The 27,356-nt window shown below is 36.7% G+C and overlaps 1 protein-coding gene across 2 annotated transcripts in view; it reads left to right on the forward strand.

Annotated features, from left to right (window-relative positions):
• The window catches only part of SPATA7 (spermatogenesis associated 7), a 43,861-nt gene extending 16,836 nt beyond the window's left edge, over positions 1-27,025 (forward strand). For both annotated transcript variants that reach the window (XM_050897846.1, XM_050897847.1), the window contains exons 5-12: positions 8,771-8,904; positions 18,564-19,042; positions 20,134-20,200; positions 21,861-21,931; positions 22,899-22,952; positions 24,359-24,436; positions 25,884-25,941; positions 26,300-27,025. In XM_050897846.1, coding sequence (XP_050753803.1) covers positions 8,771-8,904; positions 18,564-19,042; positions 20,134-20,200; positions 21,861-21,931; positions 22,899-22,952; positions 24,359-24,436; positions 25,884-25,941; positions 26,300-26,794 — 1,436 coding nt within the window. In that variant the 3' untranslated portion in view covers positions 26,795-27,025. The remainder of the gene's footprint in view (positions 1-8,770; positions 8,905-18,563; positions 19,043-20,133; positions 20,201-21,860; positions 21,932-22,898; positions 22,953-24,358; positions 24,437-25,883; positions 25,942-26,299) is intronic.
• The last annotated feature ends 331 nt before the right edge of the window (positions 27,026-27,356 follow it).

Here is a 27,356-nt window from a genome sequence, read left to right on the forward strand (position 1 = left end):
TGGCTCTGCCCCAGTTTTCAGGTTTTATTTTGTGAGGTGCTTCATGTTCTCTAATAAAAATGAGAGTGCCGAAAGATACAAAGCAAAGTAATAAAGCAAACTTATGTAAACATATCTTTTTATTAGAATATTCCTCAACATAGTGTTTTTACTTTGCAATGCTGAAGAACGTTCCCAATTACATTTTCAACTTAAATTGTCTGCATAAAATGCTACAAACACTTACTTTTCTTGCAGTAGAAGATTCCCATTTTTTTTCTGCAAGAGCGAGAGAAATGTCTCAACATCTGATTTCACTGGAGTTCAACGCTTGCCCCAGACGCAAGGCTAGAAGTTATATAGCTTGCTTGCTGGTTCTGTCTACCATTTCAGAAGAGGGTCTTTCTACCCGATAGAGATGAGAGACACTGGTTCATAGATTTCCTGTCTAGTGATTTCTCTTCAACAGCTCAGTCTGTATGCATTGTCATTTCTCCTAATGTTTTGGAAGCTCAACTTCTGTCATGTACCTGCCTTCATAGAATCACAGAAATGTTGGTTGTAAGGGACCTTCGGAGGTCATTTAGTCCTCCTTGAGCTTCCTGCTTAAGATAGGACTTCTGCCAACACTAGATCAGTCAGCCAAGTCTTGGAAACCTCCAGGGATGGAGATTCTGCAACCTGAGTAACCTGTTCCAATGTCGCAATATCTATGTAGCTAAAAGATTTTTTCCAGATGTCCAATTCAAACACTGTCAGGATTAGAACTGAATTTACTTGAAAGCATTTATCCTGGTAACTCCGGTTTTAAAAGGCAAATTTTGGATGGTGGAATATAAGGGTTTTAGATGCCATAGTTCAAATTGTTGTTTCGTGATGGTCAACGGCAAAAGTGTCTCAACTGCAGTAGGTCCAGGATTTTCGTGTATGCGTTTGTACCAGATACTTAAGATGATCCTTTTTTAGTAAAAATCTTTGAGGATTAATATCGATAGTCAATGTGTGCGTGTAACTGATATTTTTTTATGACCTGCTTTCTTCATATGTTTTGTCACCTGACTGAGATCACTTTACAAACGGATAAGAAACTCTGCCACACAGGCTGAAATTTGTGCAGAGTTAGCAAAGGGATAATTCCGTGGGGTACATCTACTTCAAATTCTTCATAATTGGTCTCACTGCCTTCAATGTATTTAAGGTTAAGACTACTCAGGCATCCCTTGTCCAGTATCTGCACTATTATTATAAACTGTAGATATTTGGAATGGAATTGAAAATTATTTCTATTTATTTCATAGCTAAAATTAGAGTGGTTGGGTTTTTTCCTAGAGTTGTATGCATTGTTCATCAAGAACTACAGATTTCTGTACTGTAATAATAGTGCAACCAAGTGTTACGTGTTCAGGTGTTAAACTCAGTGCAAGGTATCATTTGTAGTGTCTCTGGCAATCCACCAGAGAATAGTTTTTCTTCCTCTGTCTTTTATGAAACAGATTATGTGGAGATGATAGCCAATACCTCAGGCGGTAAGAGTATTGAAGATGTACCGAGGAAGAAAGTAAGGGAAAAGGATTTTTAGAATATTTTCAAACTTATTTCTTTTTTCTTGCTGGAGATGGGACACACAATTTGTCCAGGCACAGTTGCAACATCAATAAGACTGCATATCGGGGCAATCTCTATAGCTGAGAGGTTTACAGCTGTATTCTTCCAGTAGTTCTGTGCCTGTCATTGCCTCAACTGAAGCATATTATTTCTTTTTTCTTTTTGTATTCCTTGTCTTATTGCATCCCAAATAAGGTTTCCGTTCCTCCTCTATTTCAAAAGACATTTGGGAAGGGGGGTAAATTTTCAGTTTGAAATGCTAAGATTTATTAATAGCATAGAGTTACAAAACAGAATTCCTGCAGATAGTGTTAAAAAACATCCCCTGAAAGTGTGCTTCATGTACTGCTAAAATAGCAGGTGAGTATTTCCCTTTGGGGTTGTTGCCATGAATCAGTCATTAGTGTTTAAGAATTAAACATGATACTGTAGTTGGCATTCTCCCTGGCCAACTGAATGTGTTCTGTCCTTAAAGCGGATTTAGTTTCCACTGTTCTTTTCCTGGTATCTTAGCTGGCAGCAAAGTAGGCAAGTTGCCATGCCACTGGGCTAGCAGTGAGCATGTTCTTGTGTATTAGATCAGCCTTATTGACTTAAAATAGTTGTTAAAATGTGAAACTTCTTGAAATGTGAAACTTCTATGTTCAGAATTAGTCCAAGCATGTTGATTGATACCAGTGGCCATTAGAAGTCTGTGGTTGTGGAATTTGTGCCAGAAAACTTGACAAAAGCTATGCCAAGTAAGACAGCTGCTGCTACACATGCCTGGTTTCTAACAGTACTAACTTTTCAACCCATATGTTCAGAGGTTTTTCCACAGGGCATATTGATAGTACAGCCTGAACCCAGTGATTAATGTGCTTGGGAATGCAGGTCTCTCTGATACCGGGGTGGGGGGCGTGGGCGGAGAAGAAGAAAAAAAAAAGTATTCTGAGAAGTTACCCACCAGAAATCTATTTTAGCATGATGGAACTTGAATACTGGGGGGGGGATGTCGGTCAGAGATGGGGAGAGGCAACAATTCAGACTGATCAGTAATGTTGTTTTTCTACTTTTTGGGGGCTTAGGTTCAAGCAGAAATATCAAGAAATATATATTCTTATATAATTCTGCATTAAAATTTTAATTTTTCATGTGATCACATATTTTACATTGTATCTGTCTACCCTTTATGCTATGAAAAGCAGAGATCTATGAAAATCTGTCTTATGTATTTTGTTGTTGCTGCTGTTTTACAGAAAGCTTTCACAAAATCTCCCCATCTTTGATGCTTAACTTTTCTGTTGAGTCTTGTCCTTACATACGCATTTCTGAAAATGAAAGTTATAAGCAACTAATATAAGTTCTTTGAAGTCAAACACTCAGCTAATTCTAACATGTATGTTTTCAGAATTCAAGTATGTCTTTGGAAAGATGTTCTAGTATATTTATCAAGTCTGAATTTTTGGAGAGCAGGAAAACCCACTGTGTAAAAAATCTTTATGAACCTGTACTTTTAACTGTAGTAATTTTACTTACTTTTTGCAGAAGTTATTTACTTTAAAGTTTCTTCTACAGAAAGGTTTTCTTTCTTTTGTTATGAGAGGTAATTCATTTTAGATATGTATTCAGTACATCAAAAATACATTTTTTTCACAGTTTGCAGTTGCGAAAAGACATTAGATCATCTAGTCTGACATCATGAGTTAAGCAGACCAAAAATTTCATCCAGTTGTGCTAATATGGAACTCGACAACCATACTAAATATGGTAAATAAAGCATATAAACAAGAAAGGCCTGCAGTCTTGACCTGTAAATGTCAAGAAATAGAGAAAACATAATTTCCTTTTGTACTTGTTTCAGTAGTTAATAATCATTATTATTGAAAATATGTCCCTGATTTTTAATTGAATTTACCCAGCTTTACCATCTGTCCATTTGGGGGGTGGTTATTTTTATACCATTTTCCACTATTACTGAGGATCACAAAATAGCTATAGCATACCAGAGAACAGGAATAAAATTATGCTTTCCACTTATTCTCAGCATTAGATCAGTACAATATGTCTAAATTGTCCTTGGGGGCTGCCCCAGTGGTACCCTGAGACAAAATCCACTGTCCAAGCCCACCTAGAAGCCAGCTGGACCTCTCTCTAGGGTACACGGACAGAGGTTTACCTGAGCAGGCTCAGAAGTTTTCTTCAGCGTTGGTGCAGCGTTTCACAATTTCCATGTAGTAGGCTGTGCACAGGCTGCTGTATTCTTCATGTGGCTGACAGAAGTATCTACGAGATGTCTGTCGGATGAGGACCCCATACGAGGATCAGAGGTGGATGGATTTGGGATAATCTTGTGCTTCTAGCCTCTCCTGAAATTCCTCTGAAGGATTCATGTCTCACTGTTAGGCTTTATTTCCAAGCTTTAGCAATGGCCAAATTTTGCCATTAGTAGCTTTGCCAAGCAGTATCACATTTCTGAAGTACATACCCTGATACAAACATTACTTTCTATTTCATAAAAGCAAGGCTGTAGTATCAAGCCCTTAATAAATCCTTTGTCACCTTCTTTTGTGGTGATTCCTCCCTTATTTGATGAAACAGTGCTACTGATAATGGATGTGAAGAAGGACTGCAGAATCGTCTCTTAGAGTTATGAAAATTAAAATGTCTGTGTTAAGAAATTTAGATGTAGACTTATGAGAAACCCGAACTTCACACCCAATGGAAAATTCAGTTTGCATTTGATGAGATTTCACCCCAGGTGCTTAAATCACGGTGTATTGGGGATTTATGTAGAGCTAGGAAACTGATAGTAAAAATTCTTACAGAAGGAAGAGCTTGCTTGCAGAAGTAATATCACCAGCTGATACGCTGAACACTTTAATTACGGTCACTGCAGGCATTTCAAGCTCAGCAGAAATGAGGTTGATGTTTGCATTGTTTATCTAAGAGAATTCATAAGGGAAATAATGACCAGAAGTGTGTTACTGCAAAAATAGCTGATATAAAAACATAATGGAGAAATGCTCTGTGTTGGACAATTCTTTTGAGATACATTGTTCTGCAAGCTGAACTCAATTTAAATCTAACTTAATATTTCATTGTCTGCCATGGATTATTTACATCAAAAATGAAATAACTTGAAGGTTAACTGCCAATTGTACTGTGGCGTGACATGTGATAAATTTAGAGATTGGAAATTCAGAGCAAAGGACAACCACTGGCATTCCAAATCGTACTGTCCTTATAAGTGCAGAGCTTTCAAGCTGCTTAGGAGTGTGGTATGTATGATTATTTTGTTTCTTCCAGGTTTATGACATTTGTTTTATAACTCTAAGCGTGTGTCTAGAAATACCACTGCAGCCTAGGCTTAAGGAAAAAAGAATCAAGCCTATAGAGGGAGTATTCTAACAGGGAAATATAAGCATGTCATCTCTGCTTTGGAAGTGTTTGAAAGTGTACTCTTTGTGAAAAGGGTATTTGCCTAGGCAAAAGTGTTCTTTCCATTGCAGATTGATCAGCGTTTTATAGGTAGGTCTTTATGGAGAATGCTACAGTTTAACTTCTAAAATTCATGGACTTTCTTGTGCTTCCTCTCATTGACAACAGAATTAAGAGAACAGATTCATGGGGTGGGTGCAATAAGTTATGGAATTTAGTTTCACAGACTCTGAATTTATCTGATATACAAAAATCACTACTTTGTTTATATTCTAATACATTTTCTCTTTAGTATACTATAAATCTCTATGGTGGTTTTGAGCACAGCAGTTAATGAGATATAATTAATCTCAAAGTCTCTAATAAGGCTTTAAAAGTGACTCATGTTATTTGGGTCTATAGACTCTATTTTTTTATTCCTAAACATTTAGTTTTCCCTTTTTAAAGAGATGAAAAAAACCCAATGGTTTTCTTTTTTCTTTCATTTTTCATAAGATATTTACGGTCTTGAACTTTTCCCATATTTAACTCTACAAATGTGATATGTTTCTGGAGCCAATGTACAGTAAAAGCTACTTGCAGTGAAATTATTAAGTATCTGTTAACAAATGCAGTTGATGTTTACTTCTCACTGGTCTATGACAGTATGCCAAGGGCACTCTTGTCAAATTTAGTTTATTAACCTCTCTGAAAACTAAAGAAGCTGTATTTGTGATTGATTTGAAGCAGAAGATATCTTCAACAGTGAGCAACATTTCCCATTAACAGATAAATCTCCCTTTTAAAACTGCATGTTTCTTCCTGAATGCTGGTCTCATTCTTTCTGCGTTTAATATATTCACAGCTGCAGGACAAGTGGTTATGTATGGCAGCCTTAAGTATCTTCAGCTCCCATCAGTTGTAATATTGTAATTAGTGCCTCAAAGGTTCAGGGCATTTGTATGATACCATTTTCTGTCTGGCTAAAGTCAAATGGAAAGACTGGATTCTCCAGTCCCTGCTTGCGGAAAGGACATGTGAAGTAAGGGGGGTAGGCAGCATGCATGTTTTTGTTCTGTACCCATACCCTTGTCTGTGTTACTTGCTGACTGCATCAGGGCTATCCTAACTTACATCTAGCTGTCTGTTTACATCTACATTAACTCCTTTCAAGAAGGATTTCTTTATCTCTTGCTTTGCTGGTTTCACAGTTCCTAGCTCTTACAGCCAATCTAGCCTGAAAATTCCCTAATTTGGCAACAAGATGGGTACACTGCTGGGATTTTCTGCCGTTCTGTTTTGCATATATCTGCTCTGCCTTTCAGTATGCGTGAGTGACTTTATAGCTTTTGGAACGCACTTAATGAATTAGCTGAGCTAAGCTTACTATATGACTGGTGCAAGGCAAAGACTTTACATTTCCCATGCAGGTGACAGTAGTCCCAATGGGTCATTCTGACATCCAAAGATAGCCTTAGCTGGCATACTTACTGTTCTTTCTTTCTTTACTCACGGGCACAAGCCGTGCTTTGGCTGAGAACAGTCGTAGCACACAGTACTGGAGGAATTTTGTAGTAGTTGGCTTTTATAGCTTTGAACGCCAGTAGTAAAGGCAGAGTCTGTCCATGTATGCTAAATCTCAGACTTCATCCTGTAAAGAGCGGAATAAGGACAACACGAGAACTCAATTTTGCAATAATATTCACACTGCTTTGCACTTTGCCCAGAAACTCCTGTTAAGCCATGGTATGCAGGTAGAACATGCAGTGAAGTGATTAAGCCTATCTTGTCTTAGACAAACCCACTTGCCACCTAAGCACTTGAGTGTAAGGAAATTTCTGTTTCAGGCATCTACTTGCACTTACAGAACGAGACACCCATACTTCTGTATGACTTGCATTTCTGCTTTGTAGAGCGCTCATTCATTCATTATTTCCCTAGGTATTTATTCAACACTCATTTCAGCCATCACCATTTTACCTGAGCAGTAGGCAAGACTTGAGTTTTTACAGCTTCCATGCATGTGCACACACAGACACACTCTGTTGGCCCAGCGTGAGTAATTATTTATCTCAAACATATAAAACTTCTGACCTGTAGCTAATTTTTGAGTGCTCATCTGTAACTTTTAAGACAAACACAATTAGAAATAATAGTAATTTAGAATAGCCACATAATAATAATTTAAGGTAGGAAGAAAAATATTGAGTTTTAATTATTTAATGGTACAGTGTATTTTTTTCTTCTGTTACAAGGCCTATTTTTAATTGAGAGTTGTAGAATTCAGCATATCTTAACTTCAGCTAATGTTTTTCCAGTAGTAAAAGCAACTTCATATTGTAAGTACTCTAATGGAATATGCTGAATATATCAGCAGCCATAAAAGAAATTACTTTGTATTTTACATATCAATTGTAAGAATTGAAAGAAAGAGAAAGAGGGATTTCCCTGAGGAATGAGAGCAAGGATTTTGCATCTGAAAGAATCATTTCTCGTTTAAAAGGGGACTAAAATGTTTAATAAAATGAATACACGTACTTAAATAATTCCTAGAGATTAACATGTCTGTAGGGTTAATGTACACAGATTAATATATTTTAAAGGTTGATTAAATGTCCTCAGATTGCTGTAGTTCTCACCTGTCTAGAATAATGTACCGCACCAATCCACGAAGTTATTTACATTTCCATGCGTTAAGTATAGTAGTGTGTGTGAAGATTGGGGTCTACCAGAGTATGATATAAATACATTATGAAACCGAAGAAGAAATCTGCAAAGGTCTTTCTGTCTGTGTGTCTGTATCAAACAAACCATTCATACACTTGGGTCTGTGTTAAGTGAATGAGAAATGTAGTCAAGAGTTAAAACAGGTTTCATTGCGTATACAGACTTCAAAAGTGTGCTTGCTTATACAAACCCTCTTCTTTCCCATTTGGAAATGAAATTATTAATGTTTTTCATCAGCCTCATTTGGATTTTTCAACTTCGTGAACTTCATCTGTGGCACCTGGGTGCTCACAATATACAAAAACTTTGGACTGTATTATGCAAGATATCAGATGTAGGTGACTGATAGCAAATTCGAACACAGAAAATTTACCCATCTTTTGGGCTCCTCTCTTTATCTGATGGCATAGATACCTAACTCATCTTCTGTGCTGCACGGACACTGTGAACAAGGTCTTGGACTGCAGACCAATGTAGACTGATAACAATTTCCCCTCCTGATCTGACAGTGGGCCTTTCACAGTGTTTGCCTTCATTTTTTATGTTCTTGACATGAACTTTCTTGTTTTGCCATGGATTTCTGTACCTGGGAGACTACTCGCTATTTTTCTATGGTGTGAGCATGGATTTTTTACATGTCAAATTTACTAACAGTAAACGTGTTTGTTTTCTGAAATACTGAATGAGAGTGCAGTCAAAGGAGTTCTATCCGTAAAAAATTGAGAGCAAACTTGTGAGTTTTTGAGCAGAGTGCTCTGTTAGCAATACTGATTTTGGAATTCCTGCATAGTGGTTTATTAGTTGTGAGATGAGAATACTTCAGAGAAGCTAAGGTACAGCTTCAGCTGAGATACAGCTTCAGCTACCAGCATACTCTTAATATTTTTCTTCCAAGAATAGAGGTAATTTTTTATAATTGCTGTGCGTTGGAAGTGGAATGTATCTCAATAGTCTGATTTTGCTGAGCATTTGGAAACCCCTATGATGTTTTCAAATCACTTATGATAAAAAAAGGATAATATTTCAGTTTGGATCTGACAAACTTTGTCTCTTTCCTAAGTTGCTGACCAGCAAAGAAGAGAGAAACTGAAAAAGAAGATAGCCAGGTGTGAAGAGGAAATGAGTGTGGGTAAAACTGCCTCCCGATCCAGCTCCAGAGAGAGTGGAAGGCTGCTGCCATCCTCTTTTGGAAAGGTAGATATTTTAATGTTGTTTAGCAGATATCATAGTCTACTTGCCTCCCATAATAACAGCTGATCACTGCTGTGCAGCAGCTCTGGAGGGAGGGCTGGCATATTTCAAGCAGCAGAAAATAGACAAGGGTCTTCCTGGCCTGTGCCCAACACCAAATGCACGTCTCGGCCTTCTGACAAAGATGGCAGGTATCTGGATGAAGAGTGCTTGTGGTAAATTCAAGCTCTAGTTACCCCTGAATTCTCTCGCTTTCATCTCAGCTGAAATTCCCATGTCCTCTCTGTCACTCCAGAGCTTTCTACCATTTCCTAAGGCAGAACTCTAGTTACCACTAACCCTCCTAGCAGAAGAATCGAGAATCTTTTTTTTTTCTGTATCCAAGGTCCTACTTTGGAAATACATTTCATATCTAACAGTATACTACATGCTGAAATTGCAGTTACTGAAAGTGAAAATAGTACTTAAGCCATCAAAATAAGTGCTTTTCTGTCTATATACATAGGTTCACTTATTTTGGCTGGCATTTCATCCAGATATGTGGTGTATATTTCCAAATAATAAATAAATAAATAGCCTAATAGATTACATTCTCTTGTTCATCACTGTATAGGAGCAATTGCAACTTAAAACAGAATGATGTTTTAACTCTGTTGATTTTAACAGCAAATGCTTCATGTGTTGTTTAAATATCCATAGAGCTGGAGAACATTTCCAAGTAGTACAGAAAAGTCACCATTAGTTTCTTTCTGTGTGACTGGTTTTTGCAGCAGGCAGTCTGAGTGTGACCTTACTGCAGTGCAGAGAAATAATGCTTTGAAATTCAGTACATGGCTCTTAGTTATGGATGAAAGTGCAGGCATGAAGAAAAGGGAGGAAATGTCATATTTAAAATCCAAATTTTATTTTTTTATTAATACCATTTTTGTCCTTCCATGTTATTTTCTGCAAACTGGGGGCAGGAGAAGTTCCTTAAATTATTTCCTTGCGAGACCAAGTAAACCGTGCTTAAAATGTATCTCTAATTACTGCATAAATTCTCAGTTTTAAAATGAAAGGATGCACTTGTGGTCTTTAATATAGCATTATAACAGACTGTTGCTTTTTTCCTTTGTTTTAATCTTTGCAAAACAAGATGTTTCTAAAATAATATCTGTCCCAGTTCTTCTAATTACTTACAGGTGCCTTCCCACCAACATTTATCTTGAAAGTGTAGTCTGTATCATGCCAACAGAAACTGCAGCTTTCCTTATGTTTGCTGGCCTCAGGGTATACTTCAACAAACTAACTGAGTCTGAATTTCAAGTTATCAACTGAAAAGTATATTTTAGAAAGTGATGTTGGGAGGCTTGGCAAATTAATGTTTAACCACACATAAAAAGTAATTTTTGGATAAAATACTTCTTTTGCCTCTAGGTTTTTTTTTTTTAACTTTACAAATGCAAAGAGTAATCTTCACTAAAATACTATTTGGCACTTTGTTAATCAAATCATTGATTGCTGGACTTACAAAATATGTTTCACTGTAGTATAAACAAGAGCACCAGTGAGTTAGTAAGAAGCAAAAATCTGTAAGTGAGCCTTCTAGTAGAAGGGTAGGCAGTGGAAGTAATTGGGCTGTCATATTTTTGTGCTAAAAATGAAGCTCTATTTAAACTTTACTTCATTTGCGAAAATATACATTGATTTCCTATGCTTATTTATACACAATATTTCAATGATTAGACGTCCTCTAATGCATTGTGAGGCTGAGTTAGCCATTCTAATTGTATTTCTCTAGCCATCAGGATATATCAATAGGTGGCAGTGGGAAAACAAATTCTAAGGATGCCTATTAAAGCATATGACAATGGAGAGGATTTTTGCCACACAGTAATCATATTATTGCTATCACTGTTGCCATTAGGAAAAAGCTGATTATACATCCTCTATTTGTGGAACTGCTCCAAAAATTGTTTTGTTGAATTAGGATATTCCTGGGTTGGGATGAGATTCAGCACAAATTTGAAGCAGTCAACCTTGGGATACTCCAGGTTTCCAAGGAGGTAATGGCAAGAGTAGAATGTGGTCCTGTGCTTAATAAGCATCTTACAACATTACAGGAGGAATGTAAGAAAAAGAGACAAGTAGAATTCTCCTGGCTTTGCCACTGTTACATTTAAATGTAAGAATACAAAAGTTAAAGAAATTACTTTCATAATGCATAATTTCTTGCCTAATAAAATGTGGCTCTTGTAAAATGTCTATCAATTTAAGAGTAACATACATATATAAAAATATAATAACCCTTGTAACTCTGACAAGGTCAATGTCTGACTAGATTATAGGCTAAATACATGGTAAGCAGCTTTGATGTATGCATGTGACTTTCTGTTTTCAAAAGGCTTCATTCATGAGCATTCACTTTTTATGCATTCTGGTAAGTCTGGTGCCTTTATTTCATCATTTTCATTTTTCATGTAGCTGCATTTATTATTATTTAATGCTGCAATAGAGCACAGAAGTTGTTTTCAATTGAGACTATGCTTTGTGCATGGTAAAACCAAAAAGTAGTAAAAAGAATTCCTCTGAATTATATAATACGTGTTCATAAATTTCTTAAAACCTCTGTGATTTAGTCAGTGTATTTTATTGTACACTGAGCAGACTATGAAACTGAATAGCTATAATGTGTCTTGAACCTGACTGGCCTGCTTGTTGACTGTTTTGTACAAGGGTTTAAATGCACAAGAACGATGAATTCTTTATCTGTTATATCTAGTTATAAATGTAAAGTTACTGTAATGTGAGAATCTGCTATGATATATAATGAACTGAGAAAGTTATTTCTGTTGTGGTTACCTAGATTTCCTTACTGACTTTTTGAAGTAATCAGTGATTTTAATCAAAGAGAGTATTTTGATCACAGAGAGAAAAATATTCCATCTAGAGCTGTGGGTTAAGATGTGATAGATGTTTATGGTGTGTCATGCATTTGTGTACTCTTAGCAGAGGACCTAAGTGAGAAGCGAAGGAGCAGGCTTATTTTCAAATGGCACAATGGAGCATTCTTTGGATGGGATCGCTAGCAACTCAATTACTTCAAGGACAGTAGTTGATCTCTCACAGTCAAGTAGAGGGGCAGGGAAAGCATAAGATGTCCTGGGGACAGCTGTACTTCTCTTCTGCTCCTCTCTTTCCACGTAGAGTAATAATGATGGTTGACACCGTGTGTGAAAGTTAATCAAAATAGGATGATGAAGTACAGGTACGGATACTGAAAGGGCTGCTAACTTTGTGTTTGTGCATCTTTGTGAACATGTAATTTTTAAGTGAGTATTTAGAGACTTATTTAGACTGAAAAGCTTGAGGATGGATAAGCAGCACATTTGTGGGTATCCACTCATTTATCTGGCAGCAAATTACTTATATATACTCCTTCTTTAATGAATTACACTAAGTTTTCTCACAATAGAAAAGGCTGTTGGACACAGTCTGGAAAATACCGTGACATCTAGGCATAGAGTGCCCCTACCATGTAGTCTTTCCACCTGCTGCCAGGGATGGAAAGCTATATCCTAGTGAAATCCCTAGATTTTTAATTTTTATTTTTCTGTACAAAGCCAATTTGGGTTTTTAAACATTCATCTGAGTGATTCAGCGGGTCAAACTTCGTGAAGCTCAATATGACTTATCTCTGAAGCAAGAAAACCTGAATTGAGCTGGCCATGAGTAAAATCTCTGATTTGAGCAAGACTTGGTATTTCATAGCCATGTTCAGATAATCCCATTAATAGGCATTTCTGGCTGCCAACGAAATTTTTTAAAGAAATTAATCCATGCCAAAAGTCAGTTGGAGGAAGGCTGCTCCATAGGAGGGTAAATTTTCTCTTTAACCATTTGAAGTATGATTGCCATTGCCTTGATATTTCAAGATCCCTTTCAGCCTGTTTTTTGAGACTTTTTTGATTTCTTAAGAATGACAGTTATGACAATCTGCTTGTGCATATGAAACAGATTAGGAAACAACATTAACTGTTTCTAATCTCTCTTGTTAATTTTGTATGCAGCACACATGCGTGGCTATGTGAATTGCCTACTCAAATGCTTTATATTTAAAGATTTATTATACTGTTATGATATTAACAGTCTGAAGATGTATTGTGCTTGAATTAGTTCTGTCAGAATGAGAGATATAAGTGACTAAAGAAAGCAGAAGAACCTTCTGAGCGTCAAAGAAAGATATTTTCATCAGGAATGTTCAGTACAGGTTTCCTTTCAGGCTTCATAGTGACAATCACCTCTCATGCTGGTTGTTTGAATTAATACATTTTCATGTGCACATTCAGTAATACCCCTTATTAATAACATCACAGTATTTGATGAAAGTAGGAACATACCATATTATACAGTTGAATACCACACACACACAAAAGGAAAGAATGTAACAGGAACATAGTTTTGAATGAGAAAAATGCCTGTTACTGATGCCAGTATGCAAACTGATTATAGTCATACAGGTCTTATTTGTTCACGTATTTATGTGAATTTTCTCTCTTGCCTTTCTCAATTCTTAACTAATTATCGAAGCATGTAATGAAATGAACAGATGACATACAAGGGGGTTATGAGAGCAGCAACTGTAAAGGCAGCTTGTCGCTTACTACAGGAGACCTTTGCTCTGTCCAGGCAGCGGAGAGCAGGTGCTCAGCCCACTTACAGCAATATTAAAGTGGCTTATAAATGGAACTGTCTCAAGTTAAAAGAATCAGATGCTCATTTGTTACAAAATTGCAGCTTCTGTATCTTGGCAGTGCAGTTTATAAAGTGTCTCTCTGATCTCATTTATGATGGTAGATGAACTATTCTATTGGAAGACCTTTTCATACAAGAACAAGTTAATTTCAAGACTTAAATTCATCTTGGTGTAACTTCAGTGACCCCAGTGAGAGGAGCCTTTGGACCTTTTATGTGAAAATAGATTTAGCAAGCTTTCTTTACAAGTTTGGTTTTTATAAGGCAGCTGACACCTCAGTGGCTTTTGAGTTGAGAAACTAAACTTCTTTTAGAAAGTAAAAGTAACTTAGAGAGAAATCTAGATTCTTTCTCTGTGTTACTTCTCTTGCCCATCAGATGACAGCGGTATGCTTTGATCTGTTTTTACTGAACTTTCTCTTCCACAGAGTCCGTGAAGATTCAGGGGTCCTCTCTATACAAGCTTGCTGCAAGTAATACTCTGTTTACCCCAGTTTTGTGACTAACAAAATTGAAGCATAAATATGTAATTTATGAAACCTTTTTAAGGGGGTTATTATTGCTGAAATGTATCACTGAGTAAATTTGTATCTTTCAAAACAAATTGCAGTTGGTTGAATCAATAGAATAGGAACATATATTACTAAGCAAGATAGGTGTCAAGATTCTTAACTCCAAATTACATTAGTTATAGTTCTTGATAGTGCTAATGTCCAAAGCTATGATACTTCCATGGAATAATTTTTTTTAATTGTGCCTGAAGAATAGAGCTAAATATCTTTCAATCAGTGTGTTACTGTGTATTTGTAGGCATGTTTTTGTCGTCTTTTTTTTTCCCAGCTAAGCATCTGATGTTTTTATAGATACAAATTAGAGAAGAAAATGAACATACTTGCTTACAGTTAACTTGCCTATACCAACACAGGTGTACAAATAATTTTCTGAAAGCTTGGTGACAAATTGCAGACAAACAGCATTCTCTGACACTCCTTAAAATCTTTTTGAAGTCACCAACATAGTTCCTTGTTCCTGATACTGTTTCTTTGTGTATCCAAAGGCTGAACTGCCTACCTGTTTGGGCAGTAAAGGTTTACCCCAGGATAAGGGCTTCAAAAGACATTCTTCTTTCTCAGTACTTGAATGAGTACATCTCAAGACTGACACAAATACGGCTTGGGTTTCCAGTTCTATCAAGTCATTACCTTAGCTGCTTGGTCTGTTCTACTTATGATATGTTTGAGGAGGAGGAGAAGAGAACTGCCCTAAGCTTCCTCATAAATAAGGAATGCTTAAATTTAGGATATTGCCATATTTACCCAATTGGCTAACATCACTTAATATCTTTTTTATTATTGTTTTGTGTATTGCCGGGCACCAGTCATCATATGTTCACAAATGCTTCTACAATCAGATTTATATTGTAGCTCCATGAACAGTTTTAGTCACTGAGAGTAAAAAGTATACAAGAAAAATTAAGCTGTTTATCATATACACTGAAGGGTATGGAATTAGCTTTTCAAAACATCTGTATAGGTGGATTCTGAAATTTTCCAGTCTTATCTGTTTTCTATAGCGCTGAACTACCACTGCAAGTACTTTATATGCAAACAATCACACCGGTAAGCCTTATTATACTGCTTGCTAACACAGACATTTGTTTGGCATTGTTACTGCATGTTATCAGTTCAGCATTTAATTATGCTGTAGTAGTAAAATAAAGTTGGCTCACATGAGACACCATCAAGAAGAGCTTATTTTGGCTCAGCTAACTAAAAAAAAAAATACCTCTTTGCATTAGGTGTCAGCAACTATGGATGTTTTGGGTACTGGAATAGCATAGGTAGGTCTTACTGATGTGGGAGAAAATTGTTGTGTGGAATTGTTGTGAAGGAAGTATATGGTATGACAGAAGTGTGATCTGTGACTTAATTTTGATGGTAAACTTCTGCATTTTTTAATATTCCTCTAAATAGCATTTACTACATGCCACAAAACGTATATGCATCATCTTGAGTTTTAATTTAAAATACTAAGTGGTTCTGAAAAGGAAAAAATGGAATAGTGTAGATTCAAAGCAATAACAGTGGTAGTGTTATGAGAAAATGCAGCATTTATACAGTAAGAGTCATTGCTTAGAACTTTTAAGAACACCTTTTTTAGGATTTGAATGATAGAATAGAAAATCTGTATATTTACAAGCTATACTATGAATTACATAGGTTAATATACTGTACTAGTTTACTAGTAATATATTACTATCCTATACTATATATTAGTAGGTTACAATGTTATGAATTTTCAACAAATGTATAAGGATTTCCAAGTTTGGTTGTTTGCGTTTTTTCCCCTCCCTACCTCCCCCAGTAGGAGACTTCAAAAGTCTCACAAGTACTGATTATCTTGCAGAACTCCCATGGATACTTTCTTTTACAGTTGATTTTGCCGGGTTTGTTGGCATTCAGTCCATTGTCACTTACTGGTGGGGAAAGTCACAAATCCAACCTTCAATCCACATCTTAATCATCTGATTATTTTCAAAAGGTGAAGTGTTCTTGAGGATTTTCTCCAGGTTTACATTGTGCTCAGGCAATGAGGCACCACTGGAAATCCACTGAATCCATGCTTCAGTGTTAGTCTCTCAAAATAATTTCCACATGGATTAATTGTAAAATCAGGATGGGCTGCTGGGTGAATCTGTGAATCTTCTCAACTGGCAGTTAGGGTTGTATGTCATAAATAAATGCATATCACAGCATATGTTTAACTCATATCATACTGGATCCACTTTTTCTCGGGCTTTCTATAGGGGAGCTATTCCTTCAGTGACTTCAGTAACGTAATGCTTCTACTTAATACTTTTTACTTGTTTGATAGAAGCATAATAGAGATGAATGGAACACATATGGAAATCAGCTTCCCTTTCTCCCAGAGCTTTATGGCCTGTATAGGTCTCTCCTTGTCTTCCTGTTCTTTGTTCAGATTGTGGAGGTACATCAACAAGTTAATCTCTGTGTTAGCCTATCTGAACCTAAACTTCAGGTTTGTTAAAAATCTGGTCCTTAATTGGCCTTAGAAATTGAATTTTCTTCTTAGGAAACACCTCTACTTGTATACATTCTCTTAAATCTTGCAGCACTTTGCTGCTGTTGATGTGGAGCTATATGAACTGCCTGAGTGTAAGGAAAGTAAAATAATTATTTTTAAAAGTCTGGCTAGTTAGTTAAAACGGAATTAATTTGAGTTTGTTAGGTGTTGGTTTTGAATTGGATTTTCTCAGATGTCGTTTTATTTTAGCTGTTATTTTGCCTTGTACTATACTGATTGCACTGTCCTCAGCTTGTCTCCCTCACTGTTGCAGGACCTAGGTGCAAGCACTGTCTCTGGGAGTTGTGCTGCTAGGTAGTTTGAGTACACACAATGTGAGTCATCTCTTCCCCATCATACAGTTGTGCGTAACAGAACTTCAGTTGCATAAATAGTTATACATGTGGATGAAATAAGTTAGTTCATACAAAATTTTGTTTGCTGTTAGGCTTCTGGTTTAATCTTCTTTAATATACAACAGCTGTCTTGCTAAGATGATTCCTAACTTTTGAGACACACTGTAAAGCACGTTTACTAGTGCACGTACCCTGTCCAGGTATTTATGCTTTGGAGTTCCAAATTTTTTGAAATTCTCTCTATGACCAAAAAAAAGCTTAAGATGTCACTTAGATTTAGTTGTGTTTCTGTCTTACTTGACTTTGCCACAGTGTCGTAATACAATTCAGGAATAATGTTGAATTTTTAAGCGTGAAGATTTTTTTTTCAGAAAGCAGAAAAATAGCATGGTCTTTCCAAGTAATTCATTCTTTAACCTTTCTCAATGATAGACTTAGTTTTCAAATTTTGATTTTTAGGTTATCAACTGTTTTCTTATCCCTGGCATTAAAATTACGTTTCTGATAAGACTCAGCCCTTCTAAAATTGAATGTGTTGGAAAATTCCCCATCACCTTCCACAGGACAGATTTATGTTCATGGTCGTCACTAGTCTCTGGTATGCTTGGCTTCCTCCTTATTAACGACTCTTAATATTTGTTGCAGTGCTTCACTAACTTTTTAACTTACTCAAGACTTAAAAATAACCTTGTAGATCTCAAAGAGAAAAAGAAGAGATGCATAGATGAGCTTTTGCTGTAAGGTTTCCCATTTTGTATTGATTGTCCTCCACATTAATGAGATTTGGCTAGATTCTATACAAAATAGATGGTTACTGAAAACCGCAATTAGGCATTCTTACTCACTAAAGTTGACACCTGGACTTCAACCTGCATATAAAATACTTACATTGTGCTTCTTTTGGTGAGGAGTGAGTTAGCTGACCATAATTTTAGTCTGAACCACACGCTGCCTACATCTTATCGTAGCCATACCACCATGAACTACTGATTTGTCTCTATTAGTTTGTTGTCCAAACAACAAAGTAGCCTTTTAACTGTATTCTTTTAAACTAAAACTAAATATGAGTTTGCTTCTGAGAATTGAAGTACATTTTAAACTCTAATGTGTTGAACAGTTAAGAAGCAGGAGCAGTAATACCATTTCTCTACCATCACCTGAAATCCTTGACTTTTAAAAATGTATTGAGCCTTTGGACTAAAATGATTAAAACTCTTGGTTTGATACAGCCATCAATATTGTGTAACAAAGCACCAATGTTTTGCTACTGAAGCAAACCATTTTCTTATTACTCTCTTATTTCCAGTGACTAGGTTTTAAAAATCTGTTAGCACTGGAGCTGCTCTGAAACCAGTTTGATTTTACAAAAATGGAAAGTTTTTACATAGAAAATACCTCCAAGTTGGTAACAATAATAGCTGGGAGTACCAACTTAAGCAAAGCTGGTAACTTGCAAAGCAATCAAATCTTGTTTTAATTTTTTTCTAGAGTTTCTTGGAAGCAGAAGACAAAGACGGTCTCTTGCCCTGCGCTCGGCAGGCACAGTACCTATCAAGAGCAGTGTCTCCTTATGGCGAGCATGGCTTGGTTCACTCCAGTCCCGTAAAATATGCCAGAAAAGATTCTCGGAATACGTCTAACGCATCTAACTCAAACTCAAGTGTCAGTACATCAAGTACACCAAGAAAACGCTCTGGACTTTCATGCAGTTGCTTCACTGATAGTTTTGTGAGCATTAGTTGTTCCCAGAGGTGTCAAGGAAGCAACTCCAAAGTATGCAGTGGGGATCTTCTAGACAGGCACTCTGAATTCTTTACTGATAGCCGAAAACCTTTTACTCCACGCACCTTAATATCAGATGCTAAATCTTTCCTGTCAGAGTACAGGTATTACACTCCTGCTCGAAGGAAAAGGAAAAATCACTGCAAGCAGCATGTGGAAGCTCAAACGCAGACTGATGTGATCAGGTACAGAGATTAAAACTTTATTTTGAAACTGTGGAATTTAGATGTTATCATAACAGTATCTTCATAAACGCAACACGTTTTGCTCTCATTTACATTTGTATAAAACCAGAATAATTATTCTGAAATTGCTCTAGATATGCCTTAGCAAAAGCTAGAACAGAATGTGATTTTCCTTTTTTCACTGGCATATTTTGTTGTCTTCTCTCTGGAGCAACTGGTTTCATCTATACAAATTGGATACAAAGTGCCACTAAATCCAAACTGTGGGTTCTCGCATCTGCTGGGGACAGTCGTTCCCTCTCTCTTTTCTTTTCTCTCTCTGGTGTATAGTTGTGCTGTCTTCTAAAGAATTAAGTAGTTCCCAACTTGCCCCTGTAGTCTCATACTTTGCAATTTGTTAATTAATACATCATGCAAAGATCTTTTTTTTTTTTTTAAACTCTTGAATGCAGCTCTTCATTGTCTTTTTATCGTTTTAATTTAAATGCCTTCAGATGTATCCTATGTGAAATACTTTACACAAAATTAATATCCTTCTCTTACATTGAACTCCCTCTTAGCAAATTAAACAGTTTTGATTTAGTTTTGCTTTTACTGATACTACCTCATAAAGAGAAATCTTTTCTCTTTTGTGTCCTCAGTGCCTGCATGTCTAACTCTGTTTTTGTCCTAGAACAAAGTAGGAATTTCGTAAGACTGGAATTATGATAGCTTTGGCTCCATATTGCAACTATTGATTTTCTGGCTGTGGATCATATATTTTCCTGGTGCACTTTTAATGTATAGGATCATCTCTGTTCTCAATTCTGAACAATTATTTTGGATAATTTAGCTATCCCCTGTAAATATGCAGCCAAATAATGGATTTGGATCACCTATGTATGACTGTTGTCATCCTTCAAAATGAACTATAACTTAAGTTTTATTATGTGAATGGAAGTCTGGCAGAAATTTGCTAAACTGTCCGAGACATTTTAGTACTAGGCCCTGTTCAGATTGATGGGAAATATCCACAGTGGTACTGGTATTCTCATCCTGAATACTTTGAAAGTAGCCTTCTTGGAAAACTAATACATCTCTAAATTTTGTAGCTTTCCATCTGCAGACAAAGGGTCTGAGAGAAAAGTTATGACTGAACAGCAGAAGATCACATTGAAGGTAATACATCTATCGGTCGTCTGGGTACTCTTACCACACCCTTCACCATCATTTTGGAGTATATACTTCATCTCTGCCACAGCAGCATACAACTGATTTAAGTTTCGTTTTCTTTATTGTCATGAGATGAATTAGTTCTGTAGAGGAGAGAGAGTTTCAGAAGAACGAGTGGAAACAATAAGAAAAAATATTGAGGTATGTGAAGAGATCTTAGGATATTACAAAATTTTAAATTTTTCTTCTTCAACAGTTTCTACAAGTGCACTGTCACTTAAATATCTGTTGAGGACATAGGTAATTGGTACATTATTTTTCAGCAGAAGAAGGTACCTCTTTTTCAAGGATTTTTTTTTTTCTTCATTCTTACATTGGATAACATATTCCAAAAAGCCCTCAACAGAAGAATTGGAACCAAGGAGTCCCTTCCTCTGAGGAAGCACCCAAACCAGCAGGTGGTGAAGTTTCCTTGATACTGTTTGCTTTCTGTCTGGCTGAATGTATCTGGAATACTTTAATGAAAAATCCCACCACTTCAAATTCTACCAGCTCCTAGTATTTTTTTGTCGTAGTCACAGAAATGTTTGCATCCATCATTTTGATTTGAATTGCTAAGTGTTTGTGACAGTTGAACTTAGTTTTTGGTTATTTGGTCTTTCAGAAATTGCCTTAGTGTATGGTGGTTTAAGATTTTTAAATTTTAAAGATGAAATGGAATACCAGCATCTTTGGGAAGCAGAGGGAAGCAGGCAAAAGACCTGAAATACTTCTTAAGACTTCAAATCTGAAGTTATTTTGTCTTAATTTGTACTAGTATTTGGATGAAAGAATTTGATCAGAAGTTAGGTTCTTTCTTTGTGCTTTATCTTGTAGCCGCTATACAGACAAGTCCTTAAACAAACAGCCCTGTCAAACATAAGAGAAGTACTTGAATACTTTGGACTTTCTTCCTGAATAAAGGCTACAGGGTCAGACTCTTCATGTCTCTAGCTTAAGGCAAATAATTATGCTTTATTCATTGGAGGAGAGGGGTGAGAGAGAATATGTATTTATAGTTTTACTGAAAATAGAAGAGAGACCACCTGAATTGATCTGCATCTGCAGCTGGCCTCATTAAGAAAAGGTTACATGATTATTCAGAAGGCTTCACTCCAGTTCCATGAAGAACTTCTGATTTCATTTCAAAACTGTCATATCTGATTTTTTCTTTGGCTGTTGTAAAAGTGACAACGGTAAGTCATGTAGCTTTACAGCGGCCCCTTCAGAGTGTTATCATTTAAAATGCAGGTAGTCAGCAATTTTACGTTCCATCAGTTTTGTGCAAGCAGCTCAAGAGACGTGATTTAGAGTGCTGGTTCCTGTTTTTGCATACCAAATTTTATTCCTGTTGGTGACATCGACCTTCTCTGGCTTTTAGAGAATTCATCTTTGACATACTTGTCAGGGGAGAAATGTTCCACATCTCCTGTTGCCCCTGACTAAAATTTTGGATGTCAAAGCTGATGACCCTTTGCTGCCATATGTCTCAGTTTACCCAAAGTTTCTCAGAAAAGACATAAAATTTGTAGGGCTGCTTAATCACAGATAGTTATTAGGTTCATTTTAATGGTAAAATTTGCTGTGTATTTGCACTGATAATGAAGATTTTGTCTCTGTGTTGTAGGCTGAAGATAGAAGATATACTGTGGGTGAGCCTGAGAGAGGAATAGCTGCTTTTCCATACTCCTTCCTAAGGTGCCTGATATACAGCAGGAAGGAATATTTGAAGCATTCCTTCTTGCTTTCTATACAGCTGCTTCTTGGGCCATAAGCCTTCACTACCATTTCTTTTTATAAGTCTCTTCTCACAGTACTTTTGTTTGGTTGGGTTTTTTTACATCAGTGGCCTTTCCCAACTTCAAAATTCATGATTTTCTTATGATAAAGTTCCACTGGGAAGCCAGTTAAGAAAGAGAGCTCTGAAATATATGAGTATTTTTGTCAGGAGTGAGAGCAATGACATGTTAATACAGCTGTTAGTTCTGTACATCTGAGCATACATCTGAGCTTACAGACTATATATAACTGATTTCTGATACAGTACTACAACTAAATACTGGATTGGTATTCCAATTGGTATTTCCTTTCAGGAAAAAGGGCCTCCAGACATCCAGCCTTTTGAATCTATGATCTGCAGACCAGAGGCATTTCCCACATCTTTTTCTGAAAATGTAACACTGAGATTTAGAATATTGTCTACAATACAAGAACAGTGCTGGAAATCAGGCCAGAACCCCAGGGCTCGCAGCTGATTCTCCTCATTGCTGACCTAAGTATCATGCATGACTCGCTGATTTGCTCTCTGGCCTTTTCATACAAAGGCGTTTTTACCTGAGGAAAAAATTGTACTCTGAATAAAAAAAAGCACTCTTATGGATAGTGGAGGTCTGCATAGCATCTGAAGTAACACGGAGGTCTTTCGAGGTATTAGCGCACTGCAGCTAGTGAGGTGTTATAACACTCTTGAATCATAGTCTTTGAGGCTTCAGTGTAAGCAGCGGATTTTGCTACTGGAGCAGGGTTTGGGGGTGTTCTGGTGGGGTTTTTTCGAAGAGGAAGTGGGATAATGGCACAGCATGGCTCCAGAAGAAAGTGAGATGCAAGTTGGTATAAAGGGGTTTAGAATGTTGCTCTCTTTCTTACTCTCTGATTTTCTGATTAGAGAGACATCGTTGTATTCTCAGCAGTCTTCAGCAAGGAGGACTGTCGAGGCTGAGTAAGTATGCTTAAACCATTTTTCTGCTAGTTTGCAACATTAAGCTAGAAATTTCATCAAAACTGATGAACTTGAAACAGTAAATGAGGACTCAGAATAAACTGTCGATCACAATTTACAGTAGAATTGACATGACTATGAATTGTTACATAATACTTAAAAATTTCCATGTGAATCTAAAAATGAAGAAAATTCATTATAACTTTGGAAGAAAGATAGACTTCTCTTCTTGTCCAGTGACTACACTTTAAACGTTTCCAGTTCTTTTTTGGTCTGTAATCTCTGAAGAAAATGTTTGCAAAATAAAATATCAAGTTGAAGGCCATTCTTACTGCATTTTTGCTCTGAAATTTGATGAGAATTAGAAGAGGTTTGAGTTATATTCAGAAACACTGGCAATGCTTTATTGTGTGACCTCGGGAAAGTCATTTAATTCTTTGTGCTTTAGGACAGGCTTGTTCTTGCTGAACTTTAAGGATGTAATATAGGTATCGAAGATCAGCTATAGATATCTTTCTTGACCATAGAGGGAACCAAAATTACAATCTTCAGGCTGGATGACAAATTTTACATAATGAAAGTCATGCAAGATGTATTCCATTTTTATTTTCTGTTTATTAAGACTGGAGGATGATTTGATAGAGCTTGATTCGATACTTTGGGATATTTAGAAAGATGCTATGAAAGAAAAACAGCACTGCAATCTTTTCTTTTGGGGTTTTCTTTCTTGTTGTTTTCCAAACAGAACTCCAAGCTTTTGGAGAGTCTCCCATTTAGAGCAATTGGCATGAACAAGGCTTTAAGAGGTATTAAAATAGAGAGAAATTTGATCAAAGAGGTGAAAGCCACATCTCACACTAACAAGGATTATGTACATCAAAGAGTTGTTGTTTGAAAGGAATGGAAGCTGTCAAATAAGCACTTATATTTTTCTGAGCTTCCATGGAGGACTAGCAATTTTCAGCTGCAGTCAGATTCTCTAGAAGCTCCTTTGGAAGCCTTTACTTGGAGCATTGAACTGCAATTTTACACTTTCTTCCCAGTTAGCACCCCTTTCTTCTTGAGTGCAAAGCAGGTTCTGAACACTTCCAAGATTTGCCGATTTCCTCACTCACGATCTCTGTGCTAATTTATACCACAACAGAAAGTTAGCATAAACATGAAGCACCATAGTGACCTTTCTAACAGTCTGATATTTTACACAGGGTTTTTTATTATTATTCAAATTGAATGAAAGGCTTAGTTTGTCCTGATAGAATTACCTTTTTGAAAAATAGCAGCTGGTGCCAAGAACTATACAATCTTCTTAATGGCATTTCCCATAAAGGTGATTGGACCTACTACATTGTGTAATATGTGTCTCTATTTTAAAACATTTAACGTTGGGTTTTCTATTCTTCCTGCAGAGAAGAAGAGCTTTTATATTTAGCTTTCATTGAAGATGTAACAAATGAAATTCTTAGCCTTGGGCTATTTTCTAACAGGTAGGTTACGGTTGTTTTCAAATTTGTAATGCTGTGTCAGAAACACATGGACTCTGTAAGAAAGGGAAGTAGTGTTTAGTAATCATTTCTTTGCCTTTAAGAATATATAGATACACAGTTACCCCTTGCTTTTGTTTTGTTTCCTTTTCTTTTTTGCTTTATGTAAGAAAGGGGAACTAGGAAAGACCTGTGGGTCATCTACTTCAATCCGCTGCTATGTATCGTGAGATAAAGCCTCTGTTACAAACTGACCTGGAACCTTAGGTGGAATAATGCTAAGAAGAAATCATTTTACTCTGCAACATCTGTTTTGCTAAATAAACCAAGTTGCTAATCTTTCACACAGCAGATCCTCCATCTCCCTTCTGTCCTTGTTCCTGTTCCAGTATGAATTCTGTCTTCAGCGTGGGTTGTCAGGATTACATACTGTTTCAGATAAGGGTTCACCAGTTGCTAAATCAGATTTTTTTCAATAATTAAACAATGTTATGATACAATTCATGTATTTGAGTACTACTCCCAAATTCCTTTCCGTACCAGTTCTTTCTGATAAAGAACTCTGAGTTTATAGCAAAAAAAACCCTGCAGTATTTCTGATAGAGAATTTTAACCCATTTTTGTAATTCCATTTTCAAGGTAGTCTAATTTCAGCATAATATTCTGATCTTCCTCTGGGTTGATAATGTTCCCAGCTGTTTTTCTATTCTGTGCACTTTTTTTTTTTTCCTCATGTCAAGGCTCTCAATGAGAATGTTAAATACACTAAATAAAAAAATTAATCTTTGAGAAATTTCAAAAGCAGTTTCCCTCTGGTTCTTTTTTACAGTAATGTTGTCTTCCCTTAAAACCCTTCTTGCACTAATTTTTTTTTTTTTAAATAATTTCTCATGTAAGCTAGATTAAATCACTTGACCATCTGGAAATCTGTTCCAGTGACTGTGTACCTCAGTTGTCACAGAACACTTCCTCTGTGCTGAAATTTTTTCTCATCCTGCTTAAGCAATGGAAGAGAGCTCTCAGGACAGGACTTTTCTCTGGATTTTTTTCTGAAGCTGGATTTTATTCCTTCCCTTTATTTACACTTGTGTCTATCAGCCACTATGGTGCATCTAAGAGATTTTGGATACTTCAGCATGCCAGGAGAACCACCACTGGATTGTTGTTTCCTCCCACCGCATAGACCCAACAGACCAAACACACCCAGAGCCGTGCTACAAATCACCCCATGGTTACCGTCTGCTACCCAAAGCTAGGTCTGGCTGCTGAGCACGTGTCCAGTGGGATACTGACTCCAGATAGCCCTCTTTGTGACAGAGCATAATTGAAACAATCTTAGCTGAATGGGATCCACTAAGAAATGAAAATAAAAAACTAAGGTCATTAATTTATGTAGATCTGTTAAAAGTTGGTTTTCTTCCTGTGAAATCATTTAATTGTTCATTTGTAGAGTTCTCGAACAACTGTTTGAGTGTCACATAGAAGAAAATAAGAACCGTTTGGATGAGGTAGGTGCTGCCCCTATAATATTCTCCCTCTCTGCATATGACTTCAGCGATGTTTCCAAAGTACAGTGGAAATGCACGGGTATATTTGTGGGTAAAGGTAACCAGAATGCTCAGTGGGGAGCATCTCTCTCCATAAAGGAGATTTGCAGGCTCATGGCTTATGGTAGATCAGGAGTCACAGGTACAGTCACAAAAAAGGGACAACAGTCAACTCCGTTTGGTGACACTTGCTGTATCATTTAGTCACTTGATTGCAAGCAGCCTCCCTTTCCTTCTGTCAGAATTAAGCCCTGAGTTCTGGGCACATACACCCCGTGGGGCTGGAGAAGTGTCATGCCTTTCTTCCTTCACCCCCTAGAGCAAAATGCGCCACTTGTTGGATGTACTGAAAGCAGACCTCGGCTGCAGCCCGGGCAGCAGTGCAGAGGAGCAAATCCACACAGGCTGGGAAGCCTTTGACTCGCCGGATCTGCAAGAGTTTGATACGATGGAAGAGCTTGAGTTTACCAGTAAAAGTCAGAGGCAAATAAAAGCTACAAAAAGTGAAGAATTCTTTGGGACGATGGACTTATCATTAAAGGAACCAAACAAATGTGAATCACCAGTATGCAGGGAAAGGTCAAAGGAGACACAGAGCAAGGATGACGTTTCAGAAGATGTCGCTGAAATGAGGGATGCTGGGACAGAGTCCAATTCTTGTGTGAAATCTGAAGAAGACCCAGACACTTCACCCTCATGTGAGGCAACTTTAAACTTGATTACCTGTGACAGCGATTTGGAAGCCAACAAGGAACTTGATGATCTTGAGGAAAGCTTTGCAGACACCCTTCAGATCTCACGTGACTATTCATAATAGTAGCCAAAACTTAGCTGTTAAATAGGGACAGAGCTGCCATTTGTTAAATAGTAGTAAGTTATTTGTTTTATTTTCAGTTTATTTCTGTTTAAATACTGCTAAAATCTCTCTAGGAGGATATTGTTAATTGGGCATTAATTAATCTCTGTATTAATGTAGACTTTAAAGGGTAAAGTGTCAGTTATCAAAAAAATTTTGTATATTTTCTCTATAATTGTATAACTCAGAACTAACTTTTGAGAATATTAAAATTAGATGTATATTTTTAGAAAGTTGTAATAGTAAGTTATGAAATATTTATTGTTTTTTATTTATAATAAATAAATTCATTGCTAGTGCAGTTTTGGTCCTGCTATAAAGATCCAAGATTTTGTAGTCTGCAAGAATTCAACTTATCCCCATCAAAACATGGTATACTACATACCTGCAGAGCAGAGATGGAACTGTTTGTCCATCCTGGAAGAGGGCATTGTTTGATGTTAAATCCCATTGAGGCACGAAGTTCTCACAATCAACTTTTTTCCTTTTACAGTAAATGTAGAACATAAGAAACATACCT

This window comes from Gymnogyps californianus, chromosome 5, assembly GCF_018139145.2.
Source record: "Gymnogyps californianus isolate 813 chromosome 5, ASM1813914v2, whole genome shotgun sequence".
NCBI classification, from domain to species: Eukaryota; Metazoa; Chordata; class Aves; order Accipitriformes; family Cathartidae; genus Gymnogyps; species Gymnogyps californianus.